The sequence below is a fragment of the Cygnus atratus genome, chromosome 9 (genome assembly GCF_013377495.2).
Source record: "Cygnus atratus isolate AKBS03 ecotype Queensland, Australia chromosome 9, CAtr_DNAZoo_HiC_assembly, whole genome shotgun sequence".
In the NCBI taxonomy this organism is placed as follows: domain Eukaryota; kingdom Metazoa; phylum Chordata; class Aves; order Anseriformes; family Anatidae; genus Cygnus; species Cygnus atratus.
In genome coordinates this window covers 7,568,188-7,586,438 of record NC_066370.1, presented here as the reverse complement: position 1 = coordinate 7,586,438, position 18,251 = coordinate 7,568,188, and the positions used below count along the sequence as shown (strand labels likewise).

The 18,251-nt window shown below is 55.1% G+C and overlaps 1 protein-coding gene across 1 annotated transcript; it reads right to left on the bottom strand.

The window, feature by feature from the left end:
- Positions 1-1,148: 1,148 nt before the first annotated feature.
- Positions 1,149-3,187, bottom strand: FOXL2 (forkhead box L2). Its single transcript, XM_035544697.2, has one exon. The coding sequence runs from the start codon at positions 3,145-3,147 to the stop codon at positions 2,230-2,232; it is 918 nt and encodes a 305-aa protein (XP_035400590.1). The 5' UTR covers positions 3,148-3,187; the 3' UTR covers positions 1,149-2,229.
- Between the last annotated feature and the right edge of the window lie 15,064 nt (positions 3,188-18,251).

Here is an 18,251-nt window from a genome sequence, read left to right as displayed (position 1 = left end):
TGCTTAATAAACCACGCGAGTTCACATCCAGCCTTGCCTTTGTTTATAACACACGGAGAAAGATCGCAGAAACATCCCACGGGCGCGACGGCGGCACCGGCTGAGCGGGGGCCGCGCCGGGGCCGGGGAGCTCGGGCGAAGAGAGCAGGGCCCCGGCGGGACGGGCCGCCGCTGCCCGGCCCCCCCCGGCACCCGGGGGAGGGCAGCCCGGGAGAAGGCAGCCCGGGGCCTCCCTGGCCCGCTCCCCGCCGCTCCCCGCTCCCGGCCCGGGAGCCCTGGGGAAAGCAGGCCGTGCTGCCCGGGGCGCCCATCGCCCACCGCCGCTTCAAAGCGCTGCTCCCTGGCTCTTGCTATGGGCACAGCCGGCTGCCGGGCCACGCAGTGCCGGGCCGGGCTCTGTCCCTGCGGGGTCACCGCCTGGGCACGGCACGGCACGGCACGGCACGACACCGCTCCCGGCGCCGTCCCTGGGCCCGGGGCCGGCGGCACCTCGAAGCCCCCGGCGGCAGCGAGGCCGGGCAGCCCAGCGCTGCTCCGCCGGCCGTGCCCGCCGTGCGGGACGCTGCGGCTTCGGAGCCCGTGCTGGGGCTGCCCCGGTCCTCCGAGCAGGGAGGCTGCAGAAGGCCCTGGGCGGGAGGGCGAGCGCCGGGGGGGGTCCCCGGGGTGCTAGCGACCCGCGCCCAGCGGGACCCCCGCATCCCCGCGCCGGCCGCGGGCAAGCGGCCCCGGCCCGGCCCGGCGCCCGAGGGAGGGCCCCCGCGTACGCGGGCAGGCGACGGGGCCGGGCCCGGGCCGGGAGAGCGCGGCGCGGCTCCGCGGCCCCGAGCAAGCGGGGCCGAAACGAAAGCGGAGCCCGGAGCCGCGCCGCGGCAGCGCCGGGGCCCCGGGCAGCGCCGTCCCGCCGCGCTCCGCCGCCTGGCAGCGGCCCCGGCCGGCTCCGAGCGGCCCCGCTCCGCATCCCGAGCCCGGCCCGCGCCTGCCGCGGCCCCGGGACGGCTCCGGGAGCGGCTCCGGGAGCGCGGAGCTCCGCCGCCTCCCGACGGAACAGCGGCGCGGGGGAGCGGAGTGAAAGACAACGATATCGAGAGAAAGAAAAGCGTTTTATTGGAGACTTTACAATGCTAGAAAGTACAATAAAAGTGCTAGATCGCTCTAGAAAAGTTGGTCCCAAAATGGTACTATGCCACAGCATCTATCAGCTTACATAAACACTTATAAAATCGCTATGAACTGGCCCCTGTATTATAAACGCTATTTCTTTTCACATTAATCTATGTAAAATCGAAGGATCAAAACGTTTCAAGAAAAAGGGCAAGCATTCAAAAGCAGAACCTACCGAAAATCCATTTTGGGCCAGATTTGGGGTCGAAAAATACGAAGATAGTTTAAACTTTCATTATTAATAATAATATGCGCTCGGAAAAATATTCCAATTTCGTAGGAAACCGTCTTTTTTTTTTTTCTTTTTATAACATCAAAATATTTTTTTAGACCTGTATAAAATTACTTTTAAGACCTCAGAGGACATTGTCTCCTTTAAAAATACATCTACCGCTGCCGAAACGTTTCACGAGTGACCCTGGCGGGTTTTGTTTGTTGGCTTCTAACAACCAGCGACATCGCACTTCTCCTGCGGCTACGACAGTCCCCCCATCAGCACTATTTCGAAGAAAAGGCACAGCTCGGAAGAAGCGCAGTGTTTTGCAGGCCGAGGAAGCAGAAAGAGAAGCCGAAGGGGAGGAGGAGGCCGAGCTCGGCGGCGCACGGCAGCGCCTAGGCCCCGGCCTCGGGACCGCCACAGCCCCGCGGCGCTCCCCGGGGCCGAGCCCGAGAACAGCGAGGCCGGCTTCTAACGGGGCAGAGCGTTGAGGGGTAGCCGGCCTGCTTGTCGTTGCGCCCCCCCTCCCCAAAAGCACCGAGAAAACAAGCCCCAGGCCCCGAGGAACGAACGAACACACGGACGGACAGAGCGACAGACAGACAGACAGACAGACAGAGCGGGGAGCAGCCCGCCCGGGCTCCGCGCTTAGGCTGCCTGCGAGCAGACGCGGAGCAGGGGGGGCTTTTCCCCACCGCCACGCTTTGGGCACAGAGAGAGGAGAATCCGCAGCTAGAGAGGAGAGGGAGGAAGAGGAGGAGGAGGAGGCACACGACAGCGCACGGAACGCGGCGGGAGCGGAGCGGGGCCGGGGCCGGGGCACTCTGCGGCGGCGGCCGGTCGGAGCCTCCCTAGATGTCTATGCGGGAGTGCAGGGCGCTGTGTTTGCTGTCGTGCTCCCAGTAGGAACAGTGCATCATGGACAGCTCGGCGGGCTGGCGGGCGCAGGCGAACTGCAGGCCGGCCCCGTTGGCGGCCGGGGCGGCGGGCGGCGCGGGGCTGGCGGGGCTGAGCTGCTGCGGGTGGTGGGCGTGCGGGTGGTGGTGGTGGCCCATGCCGTTGTAGGAGTTCACCATGCCGGGCAGCGCCATGCTCTGCACCCGCGAGTAGGGGCTGTAGGAGGCCGGGCCCGAGAGTCCTTTCACATTGACGGGGCTGACGTTCCCGCCAGACATCTGGCAGGAGGCGTAGGGCATGGGCGCGGGGGGCTGCGCCAGCGGCCACGAGTTGTTCATGAAGGTGGACTGCAGGTACTTGGGCGGGGAGAGGTAGCCGTAGCTGTCGGGGCTGAAGAGGGTCTTGCCGGGCTGGAAGTGGGTCGGGGGCGGCCGGAAAGGCCGCTTCATCCTCCGCCTCCGGCGGTAGTTGCCCTTCTCGAACATGTCCTCGCAGGCGGGGTCCAGCGTCCAGTAGTTGCCCTTGCGCTCGCCGCCGCCCTCCCGGGGCACCTTGATGAAGCACTCGTTGAGGCTGAGGTTGTGGCGGATGCTGTTCTGCCAGCCCTTCTTGTTCTTCTCGTAGAAAGGGAACTTGCTGATGATGTACTGGTAGATCCCGGACAGCGTGAGCCTCTTCTCCGCGCTCTCCCGGATGGCCATGGCGATCAGGGCCACGTAGGAGTAGGGGGGCTTCTGCGAGGGGTCCGGCTTCTCGGGGCCCTTGTCGGCGCCCAGCTCCTCCTTGCCCCGCTCCGGCTCCTTGCTGCCGCCGCTGTCATGAGCCAGCAGCGCCACCGCGTCCTCCTCGGCGTCCGGGTAGCTGCTCATCATGGTGCTCCGCGCCCGCCGCCCGGGGCGCGCAGCGCTGCGCGGTGCCGAGCGCTGCCGGTGCGCGCTGCGCCGAGCCCGCTGCTGGCGGCCGTCCCGTCCGGGGCTCGCCGGGACCGGGGCCGGAGCCGGGGCCGGAGCCGGAGCCGGGGCCGGGATGGAGATCGGGAGGCGCCTCTCGCGGCGCCGCTGCTCCGTGCAGCGCGGCGGCGGCGGCGTCCCTGCCCCCGCGGGCTCCGCTCCCCTCTGCCGCGGCGGCCGGGCTCTTTTCTGATTTGTATGGGCCCGGCCGAGTTCCGCTTTCGTCAGGAGCCCGCTCCCCTATCGCCGCCGAGCCGCTGGGCACGGCCGAGTTCACTCCGCAGTCACGGCGCCGCGCTCAGCCCCGCGCACACGCGGCCCGACGTGGCCCCGCCGAGCGCTGCGGAGCGGAGCGGAGCGGAACCGCCCCGGCCCGGCCCGGCCCGGCCCTGCCTCGCCGCCGGGGGGGGGGGCCGGGGGCCGCCGAGCGAGCCCCGCCGCCGCCGCCCGCCCTCTGCCTCCCGGGGAGCCCGGCGGGGCCCGCGGGGGGGCCGCCGCGGGGGGGCGGCGGGGAGACGCGGCGCTCGCCCCTGCCCCTGCCCCGGGGCTGTCAGGGGCCAGCCGCACACGCCGCCGCCTTTATACGTCCCGGCCGCGGGCCCCGCCGCCCGAGCGCGCCCGGGGAGCCGAGGGCGGCCGCTAGCGCTGCCCGCCGCCGGGCCCCGCCGCCCGTGCTCGCGGGGGCGCCGCCTGGACCCACAGCGCCCGGCCGGCCCCCGCCGCGCTGCCGCTTGTCGGCGCGGTTCCCGCAGCGCCGCGGCCACATCGCCCTCCCGCTGCCCTCCTCCGCCCGCGGGTAGCGCCCCCCGAGCCGCAGAGAGGCAGCGCCAACCGGGCCGGGCACGAACGGTGTCCCCTGTCGAGAAGTCGTTAACGGGGCGGCTCTGCCCGCCGCGGCAAAGCGGGCGGGCGGGCCCGAGGGTGCTGGACGAGGGGGCCGAAATCCCTGCTGCCCCGCCGACGGGCACGGCCGGCAGCCGGGCCGAGCCCCGCAGAGCCGGGGCCACCTGCGCCCGGCGCCGGGCAGCCCTCGGGGCCCTGCTCTGCCCTGCCCGGCCCTGCCCTGCCCCGGGACCCGCCCGCAGCCCGGCCCCGTCTCCCCGCTCGGCCGAGTGCACCCTGGGGAGCCCCTGGCACGGCCTCGGTGGCTGCGGCCGCCGGGTCCCGGCCCCCAGCCCCGCTTCTGGCTTTCGGGAGCGAGGATGGCAGCGCAGCGCTTTTCCCCGCCCCGCCGACTTAGCGTCCCGCATCGGTTTTCGTAACCACAGCCAAGCCCGGAGGGATGGCGGCTCGCCAGCGCCGTGCCCGGTGCAGTCGGCGGCTCCCGACGGAGCGCGCAGGGGCTTTGTCCGCTCCCCCGGGCCCCTGTCGGGAGAGGCCGCTCGGGGCGAAGGCAGCCCACGGTGCCCGAGCCTATTTTAACGGAGCCGTGCGGCAGCCCTTCGCGGGCGCTGTTACAGTCTCGGTTAAAACACCTTTCCGCATCTTCGCCTGCGGCCGTGTAGGCTGATGGCTTGCCTCACGGCGGCCGAGAAACGCGTACCCAAAAAACGAACTCCGTGCGGGTGGCCACGGCAGCGAGGCGCGCAGGGCCGGGACGGGCGCACGAAGCCCCCTCGGCGACCCCGGGCAGAGCCCGAGCGGCCGGGGGAGGCCGGGACGAGGCCGGGACGAGGCCGCCCTCCTCGGCTCTCTGCCCGGCCCCCGGCGGCGAGCCCCGCGCAGGGCAGCCGGGGCCAGCTGTGCCGAGCCGTGCCGTGCCGGGCCGGGCCGTGCCGGGCCCGCCGAGCTCCCCAGGGCCGGCCGAGCTCCCCGCTGCCGGCCACCCAAGCTGCTCTCGGCGGCCTCCTCGCAGGCATTTCCGCGGCGAGAGCCGGGGCAGGTGCAACAGCACGGCCGCATGTGTCATCACCTCCTCCAAGCGGCTCCGACCTCCCTCCGCGCTCCCAAACCGGGCGCGCAGCTCCTCTGCAGGGCCTGCTCGCTCACACAGGACATTTGACATTCAAGGGGCTTTTTTTTTTCCCTCTCTTTTTAATTTTTTTTTTCCCTTTTCGACAGCCCCACGGAGGGGCACGCTAGATGAACGGGAGCTCGGCGCCAGGCGATGCCGTCGGGCCCCCCCGGGCCGCCCCGCTGCTCGCTCACCCGCCTGGGGCCCCGCCGCAGCAGCGCCGCTAGAGCCCGGTCCGGAGTGGGTTTTGCTGCGGCTGAGCGGGGCGCTGGGGCCTCCTCGGCCCCCAGAAATGTGGCAGCGGGAGCACTGCAAGCAGCAGGGGGGCGGGGGGCGGCGGGCACTGGCCCGGTGATGGGGTGGGAAGGTCCCCGCGGGCTGCCCGCCGGTAACGGTGCCGGTAACGATGCCGGTAACGGTGCCGGGGCGCCCGCAAAGCCGGGCTAACGGAGTGCAAGAGGCGGCGGCGGAGCTGCCCTCGGGGCGCGGGGAGGACGAGGGGGGGCGAGCGGCGGAGCGGGGGCCACGGCGCTGGCGCCCGGTGCCCGCCCCGCTGCGGCGAGGGGCAGAGCCCAGCGGGGGTCCCTACGAGGCAGCGGGAACAGAGCTCCCGCTGCCTTCCCACCGGGGCCGAGCAGCCCCTTCCCAGTGCAGCACGGCGGGGACGGCGGCGGACAGAGCGCGGCTCAGCCCCGGCCGCGCACCGCCGCTAAGACGGCCCCCGAGGGGGGGCTGCGCGCCGGGGTTTCGCCCTCCTCCTCCGGTACGGAGCCGGGCCGGGCCCCCCTTCCCGATCGGCCCCTCCGCTGTGCCCCCAGAGCCGGTGCCGAGTCCGGAGCGAGGCTCGGGAGGCGGCGGGGAGCGCGGCGAGAGCCCCGCGGCCCGGCCACCCCTGCCCCTGCCCCAGCCCCGCGGCGGCGGGCGGGCACCGGGCAGCACGGCGGGGGCAGCGGGCCCGGCGCCCCGCGGCTGGTCCCGGCAGCCCGGGGAGACCCCAGCAGCCCCTCCCCGCGTTTCTACTCACCCGGTGCGGGCAGCGGAGCCGATCGCTACCTGGAAGGTTTGAGGTTGGTTGGGTCGGAAACGTGGCAGACTGTGCCCCGAACAGTTTCCTTCTTTTCTGTTTTTTTTTTTTCCTTCCCTCCTGGAGAGCAAGAGAGCCTCCGGCGGGGAACTCCCCCGAGCGGGTCCCGGGGCAGGGCCCCTCCTGCCGCCCGCTGGGCTCCGTTTCCGCGCAGCGCCGAGCCCCAGCCCCGAGCCCCGGCCCCTTTCGGCACCGCCGCGGCGGCAGTAGCGGGGCTCGGCCGGGCTCACCGGGCTCCCGTGGCGGGGGCACGGCCGCGGGTGGGCCCCAGCCCCGAGCCCCGAGCCCCGAGCCCCGGGACCCGGCCGCTTCCTCGGCGCGGCTGCTGCCGGAGCATCCGGGAAAGGGGAGTTACCGTGACACCGTCGCAAACATTTCTGCCTTCTTCCCTTTCCCTTTTTTTTTCTTTTTTCTTTTTCTTTTCTTTTCCCCTTGTTCTTCTCCCAAAGCCCTTAAGATCGCTGACTCTTTACTCCCGCACCAACCGTGTAAAACGAGGGCACGGCGCCTCCCGGTCCCGCACCCGGCGCTGCGGAGCGCGGCCACGGGAGCGCAGCGGGACGCGCCCCGCTCCGCCGCCGCCCGCTCGGCCCCGGCCTGCCGAGCCCCCGGCGGCGGCACCTGGCCCAGGGGCCGGATCCCGGCCGGGGGAGGCGGTTTCCTTGGCGGAGCCGTTGTGCCGGCCGCAGCTTTCGTTCGGAGCCCGGCGGCTGCCCCTGCCCTCGCTGCTCGCCCTCCCCGGCGCTCCCGGCAGCGCGGCCCCTCTCCCCGCGTCCCCCGGCCGCTCCTCGGAGGCGTGTGGCGCCGGGACAAGGGGACATTCACCTGGGGAGGGTCGTCTTCTGCATGAATGAGTCTCATTGTCAAACGCTCGAGCGTGTGTAGGTGCATACATGTTCTGCAGTGGAGAATTGAGTTTCTCGTTTGTAGTGCAAAGCTAAAAATTCGGGTAGCTTCGGGCTTGTTTTTACAAGCTCCCAGCCGTAGAAAGCTTTCTGTTTTTACAGGAAAAGTTAGGCAGTCCATAGACCATGATGGCTGCACATCCATAATGTGAGCTTCATGAGGAACAGAATAACTTTATTATGATCCGGACTGCAATCACATTGAATAAAAGCCGATCTAACAGGGCCTGGGGGAAAAGTCACAAACGGGCTCAATTCTGCACTGCTTCCAACGGGAATTTTAGCAGGAAGGGTCTGAAGATCAGCAGAGTGGGTTTTACCCTTCAGCTGACACCGCGGAGATACTTTGCACTGTCCGTTTCATTTCGAGCCTGTTCCTACTGCCTGGATATCAAAGAAATCTATCTCGTTAGAAAGGAGCCTTCAACCTTTCCCCCCTTACATTCCTTCTTTCTGCCCCTTCTCTCCCCACTTTCCTTCCCTGCAGCCTGAGCCGCAGCCGTCACTCCGGTGTATTTGTTTATGCTTAGAGGACAGGCCCACAGGAAAACAAGCTATGTATTTCACTCTGCCATTTGGTAGTTTCTCTCTTTCATCCGAAAACACAGCCTGATCCAGGGAAAGTTCTTGAATTCACACAACCGGTTACATGATGAAATGCAAACAGTTTCCCGTGGTATTAAATGGCAGCCCGCAGCAGAGTTCAGGTTGGCTGTTATGGATTCACTAGTTACGGCTCTGCAGGATAATCCTGTGTTACTGCCATCCTGCAGTCAGTGGCCTACAGCAATGCTGCCGAATGCTGCAAACAAAAACAAACAAGCCAGCCTCCTCTTTTCAGACAAAGTAGAAATTATGTCTCTTTAGGAAGCTCGAAGCAAAGATCGTTTGTATCAGGCTGACAACTTCCAAAGCAAGCTGCTCTTTCTAGCACTTAGAAATCGATGCTTGTTTTTCTGCAAAGCACGGGTGAAAAAAAAAAAGGAAAAGAATAATACAAGTCCTCTTCTGTCCAGATCACCCCGAAGTTGCAAATTAATAGTATCGTACAACAAAATTAAAGCCAAGTCAGCCTTCTCCCACTGTTACTACAGAGACACACTGTTTAACAGACCACTTCTTTTAGGCAATCAAAAATCTTCACGCTTGTTTAGACTGTTTCAAAAATTGCAGTGTTTGATAAAGATCGAACTAGGGAAAATGGTACAAATTTCAGATTATTTGAAAAAGGAGGCTTCAGGGAAAAATCTTCCAAACAACCTAGGGACATCAAAGAGAATTTGTGCCTTCCATTATTTTTCGGAGCACGCGGGTCCCCAGCTACAGCCATGATTCCTCTCTGAACCCATGTAACCTACTCAAGCCTGTTTTCACCCCGAGCCTCGGATGTTACTGCTCTGAGGAAATGCCATCTGAAACGTCATTCAGGTGGCAAGCTGAAGCTCCTAAATTTAGGAGGCAGAGCTCTGCAACATAACAACACGACTGCGATGCTGGTTGCTGGGAGAGGAGCAGTCCCTCCCTCACCTGATAAACCTTTGCTGACAAAAGCTCTCTTAAACGCACGGCCGCACTGGCAGAGCTGTTTGCCTCTCGCGAGCCTGAGGCTGCAACAAGCAATAGCAGCTGGCAGCCTCGGCCGCGGCCACGCCGGGAGGGTTTGCTGCTGCGGTACGCGGGGATAGCCGTTCTCAGGCTTGTGCCGGGGGGTTCCCGCTCCTACAACAGACCTGGCCGGATGGGGACATGCTTTCTCATGCTTGCAGCTACGCTAATTTTAGTATGAGAGAGTTGCTCACAATGACTCATTTGTGCTGCTGAATTCGGGCACCATACCTGTGTGCTGAGAATTCAAGTTTTCTTTTTAGCAGCTTCTTGAGAACGTGGATGGGGCACACTCAGAGCTCTCTGCCCACTTTGTGCAGGCTCCTGCAGGGGAAGTGCTGCCCTGGGAGCAAAGCTGTATGTACAGATATGCCAATATGCTGTACAGCCTGCTTGTACACTCCAATTTTACCATCTATATTACTATGACCATGCTATTCATGTTCCTTTTCCATTTCTGAGCCACCAGAAGCAATTGGACACAGTAAAGCTAAGCAGTGATGCCCCAAGCTCTTCCGGAGTTTGTAGAATGGGCTAGGCTAGCCAGGAACAGGGTGCCTGGTTTTAAAATCAGACTGCTCACAACTGACATTTATGTATGTGTTACCTACATTATGAACTTGTGAATAAGTCCACAAACACACAAGCTTCTTATTGAACAGCAGCCCCAGCTGAAGCACTCGGAGATTATCTCGCTAGATGCAGAGGGCAGAGCAGCAGTGAGAGGACTACCACGCACCTGGCTGCAATTACTTCCTCTTAAAAACTGGACGTCTTACACGCAGCCCACGCTTGGGAGCAATACGTGGCGCTGCCACGCTGATGTACAAGCAGCCTGCAGGAACCGGAGCCCTGAAGCCATTTCTGCTTTCTCTGCTCCCTGGTCGGAACTGGTGCACTTGACAACCTCCAGCCCCAGGCTCTAGCTGTGCCCTGCTGAGCGCATGCTACCCTTTAAAACAATCAGAAGCACAAGTTTGTTTCCTTTTAAATGTAACTATTATGCTACTAAAAGATTATAAGTTTTGAAATTACATAAATAGGTTTGATCTGTGAACAAATCTGTTTTGTTGGATCAAACCACATACAATCTCTAGAGAATCAGGTTAAAAGTGATGTGGTGGAAGTGATTTTCTTCCTTCTGGAGGAAAGGAGTTAAGCTTTGGCCAAAGTCAACTTCAGATTACATACAGTTCCCTCCAAACTTGAATGCATAACTTTAAAGCACGCTATCATTGGAAACACAGGTCGTGGTGTCAGCGGATGGCAGGTCTGACCCTTGGACACCTGTAAAGCTCCTGCGTTGCCCCAGCCAACCAGTGGCCTTGCAAGCACAAACCAATCCCAAAACATTAACATTTCCTTGACAGCAAGAACAGAAACCTTGAAGAAGCTGAATATTTCAGCTTAAGCTCAGCCACCTCAGTTCTGGAAATAGAGTTTTGTCTGTGCAATCACCCTGAGGTCCTTTTTTTTATCTCAATCTTAGTCCAACCTTTGGAGTTTGTAAACCTGAACTGGAAATCTACCAAATAAGGGAGCATGCATGACATTTCCAGCCTGTTCTACTTTGGGCCTAGCCAGAAACATCAGCATATCGAACTTGCTTGCAGTTTTCCGGCGTTTCCACTCTTGGTCACAGCGAGAGCAAGGAAATGCAGAGCAGACCAAACAACAACAACAACAAAACCCCAAACTTTCTTAGAATTTCAGAAGGGGCTTGGTTCAAATCCGGTCTGAGACATAGATAAAAGTTCACCCTGTTCATTTTATTACAGTTTGTTTACTTACTTATAATTTCATTTTAACTTATTCTCCTTTCTTCACTGATTTTGTAGCTATCCCTTGCAACAAATAAAGGAGATGCAGCCATTATAGGAATACCTCTCAGAAGCTGCTAAGCCCCACAGGCGAGTCCAGCCTATACGAAGCACAGGTAATTCCAGCCCATGACCCGTGAGTTCAGGCCAGAGGTCCTGCCGAAGGCAGCACAGGCTGGGCCAACGGTGAAGCTGGGCACAGCAGGCAGGGCACGTGCCCCTGACCCCTTTCCAGCGGTGTGCTGAGGTGCGGGGCTGGCTGTCGAGGCGCCCAGGGACGACGCTGACCGGGGAGGGGGAGTTTGAAAGGCTCAGCCCGGCTCCTTTGCCATAGCCGCTTGAGCAGGAGCTGGCCACTGGGTGCCCCGGGGGAGGGCAGCCCTCAGTGCTTATAGGAATCACTGCAGTGCCTGCAGGGGGGGGCAGAGTATAAATGTCACTTGCGTTATTTAACAACAAAATGCAACTACTGCCGAAGTAAATCTCTTTCTCACTTCTTACACATCCTGTTTGGTACTTAGCTAGCTCCATACCATTCATCTACACCTTCCTGGTGCCTCAGGGGGCTAATATTAAGCATGAAATAATATTATTTGCATAAGAAATCCACCAGGCAGTGTGCCACGTGACTGAACATTGAGCCACTTCTGCTCAGTGGCCTCATGTCCTCACAATGCCCACTACAGAAGCATGCACTGCACTGAATGTATGCTAAAATATTCAGCAGATATTTGGAATCATTTTCAAGTTCCAAAAAATTAAAACTTTTTTTTTTTCTTTTTTCCTCCTGTGGTTCCTTTTTAATGGGCAGGGTGAAAGGCTGGATTTTTTTAACCTTGATTTTATCTGACTTAAATAAATAGCAGAGGAAATGAAGGGGTTTGGCTGTGTTTTTTTTTTTAGTTTTTATTTTTTTTCCCTTCAGTGATCTGTTAGTTTTTAGTGCTTTGTGTATGCTAGCATCCTTACAGAGAGCAGCACTGAAAATGTGCAGTGCCTATCAAAGAATAAATGCAGCCTTATACGTGGCTTACAATCTGATGAGGAAAAATAGGCTTAGCTTGATGTGATAAATTAATTCATTAATGATTACAACTCTGCTTAAAGCATGAGTCTCTGCTAGTTGATGCTATGAACTGGAATAACACGTGGCTTTTAGACAGCAAGTCACATTTTGGGCACTTCAAGTATGTTACAAAGAGCGTTGTTGCTGGAAGGCAAGGAGCAGAATTTTACTTGCTATCGGATCCTCCACTAGTCATTTAATCTCACACTTTTCCACGTATTTTTTCAGAATTAGGCAATACACAATATCATTAAGTGTAGCCGTGAATTTGTGTGTCTAAATAGTGGTCATGATTGCTTATGTTTGGTTTGAAAATGTAGTATTTAGAGCTTGGCCATTGGAGGCTTTGAAAATCAAGATTGAAGGCACTCTGGTATAGGCCTTCAAGGAAGCCACCGCTCCCACTGAAAGCAGAAAAAGAAAGAGAGAAAGTCAGCAATCATTTAACGCCCCTGAAAAAAATGTTCTTGACCACCACCTGTACTGACGTGTAAAACTGCTGTCAAGATGTAAAGAGATGCAACCCTGTGTAAGAGAGGTATCTTCTCCCTGCTTGTGGGAAGATTGCGAAATGACAGAAATGCCAGGGCTTTTTAACAGGCCTTCAGAATAATAGGAAGTTAAATTTTGGTTCTTTTAAAGCTAAAAAGGAATTTCCCTGTTGATCTCAAGAGGAGCAGGGTTTCCCCTACTGTTTAAGACTCTTCATAATGAAAAGATATTTTCTGTTTCAGTCCTTCTTGTTGGGTGAGGTGTTAAGCCAGCACTGCCGTGGCCTTGCAGCCATCTCACACATTTGCTGGGAATTAACAAAAGAAGAAACTACATTTTATTGCACATTTGAAACTTATTTTTTCTAGTGAGCTATACATTTACAAATGTTTTTTTACAGCCAGCTTCGGAGTTAAAAAGAAAAAAAAAAGAATGGGCATTTATCTTCCTTGCTTGAGGATCTATAGGGTCTTGCCTACTAGATCAGAGGCACAGCAAGCACCTTAATGTTACCTGTGCAAGGACTGAGGTGAGGGACAATCGCAAACCTCATTGACTTGTGACTCATGGAGCTGGTATAAGCCTGTGTTTTGAGAAATCATTTGTTAGGAGGCTTCCCCCTTTCCAGAGAGACTGTGAGGTTTTGAATCTTTGTTCTACAAGCAATTCTTCCTTGAAGCTATTAAAACACCTTTGTTGTGAAAAAAAAAGTTGTTTTTTTTTTTTTGAAATAAACTACTCAACTATTTTCAGAAACAGTATAATCAAAAATCCCAGTTTGCTTCCAGACTTCCATCAGAAATCCCATCGTTTTTTGACAAAAAGCAAAACCGCCCTGCTGTTCCTTTAGACGTAGGTCAGTTTCTCATGTCGGTGTTTCAGTAACAGACTCCTGATGAGCACTGCCCCAGGTTGAAACGTGTGGTGGGCAGGAGCACAGGGCTGTCCCTCGCTGCCACGGAGTGGGACTCAGCCATCAGAGAACGTGTCTCAGCGGGGCTTTAGCTCAACAGTAGATGTCAGTGCTATCTACCTGGAAGATCCTTCTGGCAGTTTGGCCCAGTATTTTAACAGTGATGTCGCTGTGCGGCGGCTCCTGCTATAACACCTACCAATACTTTCTGCTGGGTTAGAGGCTGCTCCCATCTCGCAGCTGCTGTGCTTCCTGCGCAGGCAGTGAGGTTACTCAGTCACACTGGTTGTTTCCCTTCCTCCGAATTTTGACTTTTCAGTGTTTCTGAAAATTGGCAGAAAAGCTATTTATCAGGATCACACGTCCATCATGTCAGGGCCATTGCCAGGACTTCTTTCCTGATGAGACCAAACGAAGGAAAAAATGGGCAAATGTAACTCTTTCTGAACTGCAGCGACCAAAACCAATCGACAGGACTGCTGTGTGCATGACTGAAATCAGCACACTTCTGTGCTGGTCCTTCCAACAAAACAACTGTGCTGTAAGATGCAGGGCAGGGTGGCTGCTCCTTCTTACCTCCTTGTACAAATAATAACCTAATAGGTTCATCTCCTCTTCTTCCCCCCTTTCTTAGATTTTATTTCTAGAGTCCTGTTATGCGTAGGCAGCAAGGTTTATTTCAGTCCTTTAGTGGTTGCATTAGTCAAGCACACAGCAGATGTCAGTGCATTACAAAACTTGGTTTGCGAATAATAAAAGAAGTTACAAATGAGAGTTAAACACGGAAGCAAAAATGCAGGGAACTGCAAAGCTCTGAAGCCATCGAGGGGGTCATCCCTCAGAGGTTGACACTACCCTGCCGACCACTAACAGAGCATTACTGCGATTTTCACAGTTTCTCCTGTTGAACCCTTCTTAGGCTTTTACCCCCCCAGGTTTTTTGGGAATGGCAGCACACTCTTTCCAGCTAGCAGGGGAGAGTGATACCTGGGTAGTTCTCCCCCCCTTTTGCACAATTCAGAGCATAGCAGTGCTGTAGGGTGGAACAGAGGGAAAGGCACCGCTGCTGCTCGCTTAGCTCTGTAACTAGAGATTCCCTCCCTGCTTTAGGCAAGCCAGTCTAAGCAAAATATTTCCCTGGCCTGGGTGTCACGGCTGAAACAGAGGTGGGTCATTTTGAGTCAAGCTGCGCATACCCTAAACCAGACCTCGGTGCTGCTCCTGCTCCTCCTGATTTAGTCGAAGCAGCAGCAACCCAGGAACAAAAGCGAGATCCAATTAAAGGCCTCCCGGTTCCCCCAGAGCTGAGCGCGCCCTGCGAAAACAAACAGCCCCCATCCCCCGGGAGCTGCCCAGAGCGCAGAGCGAGTGCGCAGGGACCTGCGGGCGATAAGCCGCCTTCTCAGGAAGCCGAGGACGCACACCTCAGTCCAGGGGGCTTCCTCACTTTGTACACCCGGTTTCCCCACTCGGCACGGATCATTGTCTGGAAGCAAAAAGCCTCAGCTATAGAAATCATCCCGCATCCAACTGCCTCTCAGGAAACCGCAGAGGGAGGTTTTTTTTTTTCCTTCTTCTTGGAGAAGCAAAGCAGAATGTTTATCTTTCTTATCTCAGAAAGGAAACCTATGGGAAATGCTATGCCATATTCTCCACTGTTCTCCTGTCACATAATTATAATGCATTACACAAAGCAAAATCTTTTGGAAAATCAATTGGTCTAATGACAAGATGACTCTTACTAGAAGGTACTTTGGTTTTCTTCCCTAACTCTGCAAGTCTCATCAGAGCTAAATGTTTGTATTAGGAAAACACAGTGCACCCCCAAGTGTCCCCTGGCATTAGGAGAATAATTGTTACACAAGGCAAATCTCTTTTCCCCAAGTAACAAACCTAGGCCAGATTTTTTTCAGACTTCAAAGAAAGAACACAGTAGGGCCTTTCCACTGCCAAATTGCTAAGTGGAATAAAAAATTGTGATTTTGCCATTAAATACTTGGTATAAATTCAAGAGGTTTTTAAAACAGCGATGTTATGACACTGTTGGAAAAGGGTAAGGGAGGATTTCAAAGGCTCTAAGTGGTTGCTGGAGAAGGAAGCGGGTGCACCACAGCCCTGCACCACAGCGCACAGCCTCTATGACCGCGCAAAAAGCCACTAAGCCACGTTCTCTGCGTTATTAAGGTCAGCACAGGCTACACCAAAGAAGCATTTTCCATCGATGCCTGGTACCTGCCCAGCATTCTGCCAACAGAATTTTCCCTTGAAGATTTAACGTAAAGCTCACAGCATTTCTCTAAATTCCACTGCATTAGGTTAAATAGATAAATAAATAAATAAATAAGACTAGGATAAACAGTTAGGAAGGCTGATGTACAACAACTTTAATGAACTTATTTTCTTAAATGCCTAATGAAAATGAGATGAGGTAGATATTGAGACTTTATCAGAGGACAGTAATAAACCCAGCTGTTCAACAATGCAGTAACTGCAGCGACTAAAGAGCTCAGGGCTAGGTTTCAAAGAGCTGAACACACACAGATAGGTCCAAAAGTATATTTCAAGGGAGTGCTCAGCACTCAGTTGTACCACCGTGACACTGAGGAACAGACTCTAAAAATAAAATCTAAACTGCTGAGCTCTTTTCCAATTCAGCTGCTTAGTACCAGGCCTAGATGGCAACCCAAGGCCTTTGAAAGAAGTTACACCCCATACTGGTTTCCATTTCTGCAGCCTGTAGTTCTCAGGACTTCCTACACAGACACACTCAGGAAATTACACTGAATTAAGGTTTAACATGGATTAATTAATTGGCTTAAATCCCCAGTTTATTCACAATCGAGATGCTTTCAAGCTACCTAAGTCAAAGCTTGTTTAGAGCACCTGGACTGAAAAGAACTCTGTCAGAGGATTTTAATGTCATCGGGTCCTTGCCCAAGCGCAGGCCCGACTCTGAGTCTCCCAGCCCAGCGCAGAGACAGAAATCCATTTGGGGCCACCGAAGCAACCTCTGATGCTCGAGAGGCTTTGATCAAAGCCTGCTGGAGCTGGTGGAAAAGTTCCCATTGGAACAGTCATGGGGCTGGTCCTGTGTGAGCACAAATCCCTGACTTTAGCCCAGCGTTAGGTCGTAAGCAGGAGCCAGCAGCCCTGTACCAACAGGGTTCCTACTGCAGCCTCTCCAGCCTGGGTTTCCTGATTTTCAGCTGAAAGCAGGTGCAAAATTGTATGTTTCCACATGGTGATATCTGAGATCTGGACATTCCCTGCCTGTCCTGGAATCTGTTTTGTAGGAAAACAGGCCTATCGCTACAGGTCCTTCAACAGTTGCTGAGGTCTGCTGAATTCACTACTGTCAGTTTTTTTTGTATGTGTGTGTGTGTGTCAGAACTTTTATTTACTATAAAAATACATCTCTCATTGCTTCTCTTTTCTCCCTTGTTCCTTAAAAACGTGGTTTTGTGTTGGTTAGGGTCTATTACTTGTTGGCTAGCTTCATGTTATGGTTCCTTGTTACACCTCAACAGGAAAACCTCAATTCTTATTGCAAAATGCTGCAAAATTAAAAGCATAAGTAAGGTATATGGGAAGTAAATTATTTATTCAGACCTCAATATGTGTCATACTTGCTTGCATTAACAATATCAATGTGCAGAAGCACACAGCACACCACCAGAGCAGTGGGCAGTGAGAGGCTTCGCACACTTTGGATACAGAGAGCACAGTTTGCAGGATGTTTCTCTGAAACCTGATCACAGCACCGCTGCACAGTCCTGAAGTCCTCCTTAGATTAAAACATAATCAACATAAATGCTGATCGCGCCTCCAGAGGAAGTCTCAGAAGCAGCTGATTTTAACTTTATGTTCCTTCACGTGGAACTGTTACCAGTACCTGAAGAATAATGAATGACATCTAGAGACCAACAGAATCTAGATGTTCCCTAAAGCAGCTTTTTTCCCACTTTTCATTTTGAGAGTGAAGCTGTGGTGCCTTTTGCTTCCAATTACTGCTGCTTTAACTACTGTGGGAACCGTCTCACTGTCCTTCCTTCAGCAGACCTGTCCGTAAGGTCACCAACAATAAGATCAGCCCTCTACTCACACAGAACAACAACTCCAAGACAAGATGCACATTTTGTCTGTGAGAATATTGCTTTACAATAATAATAAAAAAAATCCAGATTTACACACCCTTTAGAAACAATCACAGAAAAAGCAGCAGATTTGTTAATGACTTGATATTCTATTTCCATTGTATTCCACTAGATACGCAGGACAACTTAATTACTTAAAGCCCATTTATGGTGTAATTCAGTGAACTGAAAAAGAACCACCCCCATCCTACTATCAGATTTCATCTCTGTATTAGATTTCATTTGCCTATTCCTCATTTGAGAGCAGAGCTACATACAGCCACCACAACTCTGGAATAAATAATCACAACAGAAAATGTTTGTCCGGGAGCCTGCACTTCTCAGTTACAAGAATGCTAGTTACCATACAGTTCAGCACATGAAGGATGGACTTAATACATCGAAAACCACTCTTTAACTGGCCATGGTTTCTAGCAAGAGAAGCTATTTTTTTTTTTTTAAACAAAACAAAAACAAAAACAACAGCATAACCAGATTTGAAGTCAGTAGAGAAGATGTACTGCATTGCATGGATAGTCAGTAGTCTACAGAAAGATTTCACTGGAGCCTTCAAAGCAGTATTAAGACAAACTAAAACAAAACAAGAGCCTCTGTAGGTTAAGCAGTAATTTAGCTTTTCTTTTGTCTCAAATAAAGGTAACCCTATCAAATAGCTATTTAACATACAGCAGAAATAATAATGGAAGTGCTATTTGTTGCTTATGTTATAATGAAAATAGTTGCTGCCTCTCAGCGCTTTGTATACATCAAGGGATCATAACGTACTTATCAGACATGGAAAACAGAACTACTCAGTCTCTCTGCTGTCAAAGCTTTACTCCTATTCAGGGCAGGGGCTTCATTACAAACCTATTTCCAGTGTGTGTTACACTGCTTGAATGGCAGCAGGTAACTGTTCTTATTTGCACTGCACCCATGTAAGAGCACAAAACAACGCAAGAAGGGAGAAGACTGGAGATAATTGTGTAACTTGAAAGCCATCAGACCAGTGTAAATCTGAGGTTAAATGTGCTCTGCTGCAAAATCTGCTCTG

What these genes read in the sequence shown, in the direction of transcription:
- FOXL2 (XM_035544697.2), bottom strand. Translation starts at nt 3,147, where the DNA reads ATGATGAGCAGCTACCCGGACGCCGAGGAGGACGCGGTGGCGCTGCTG.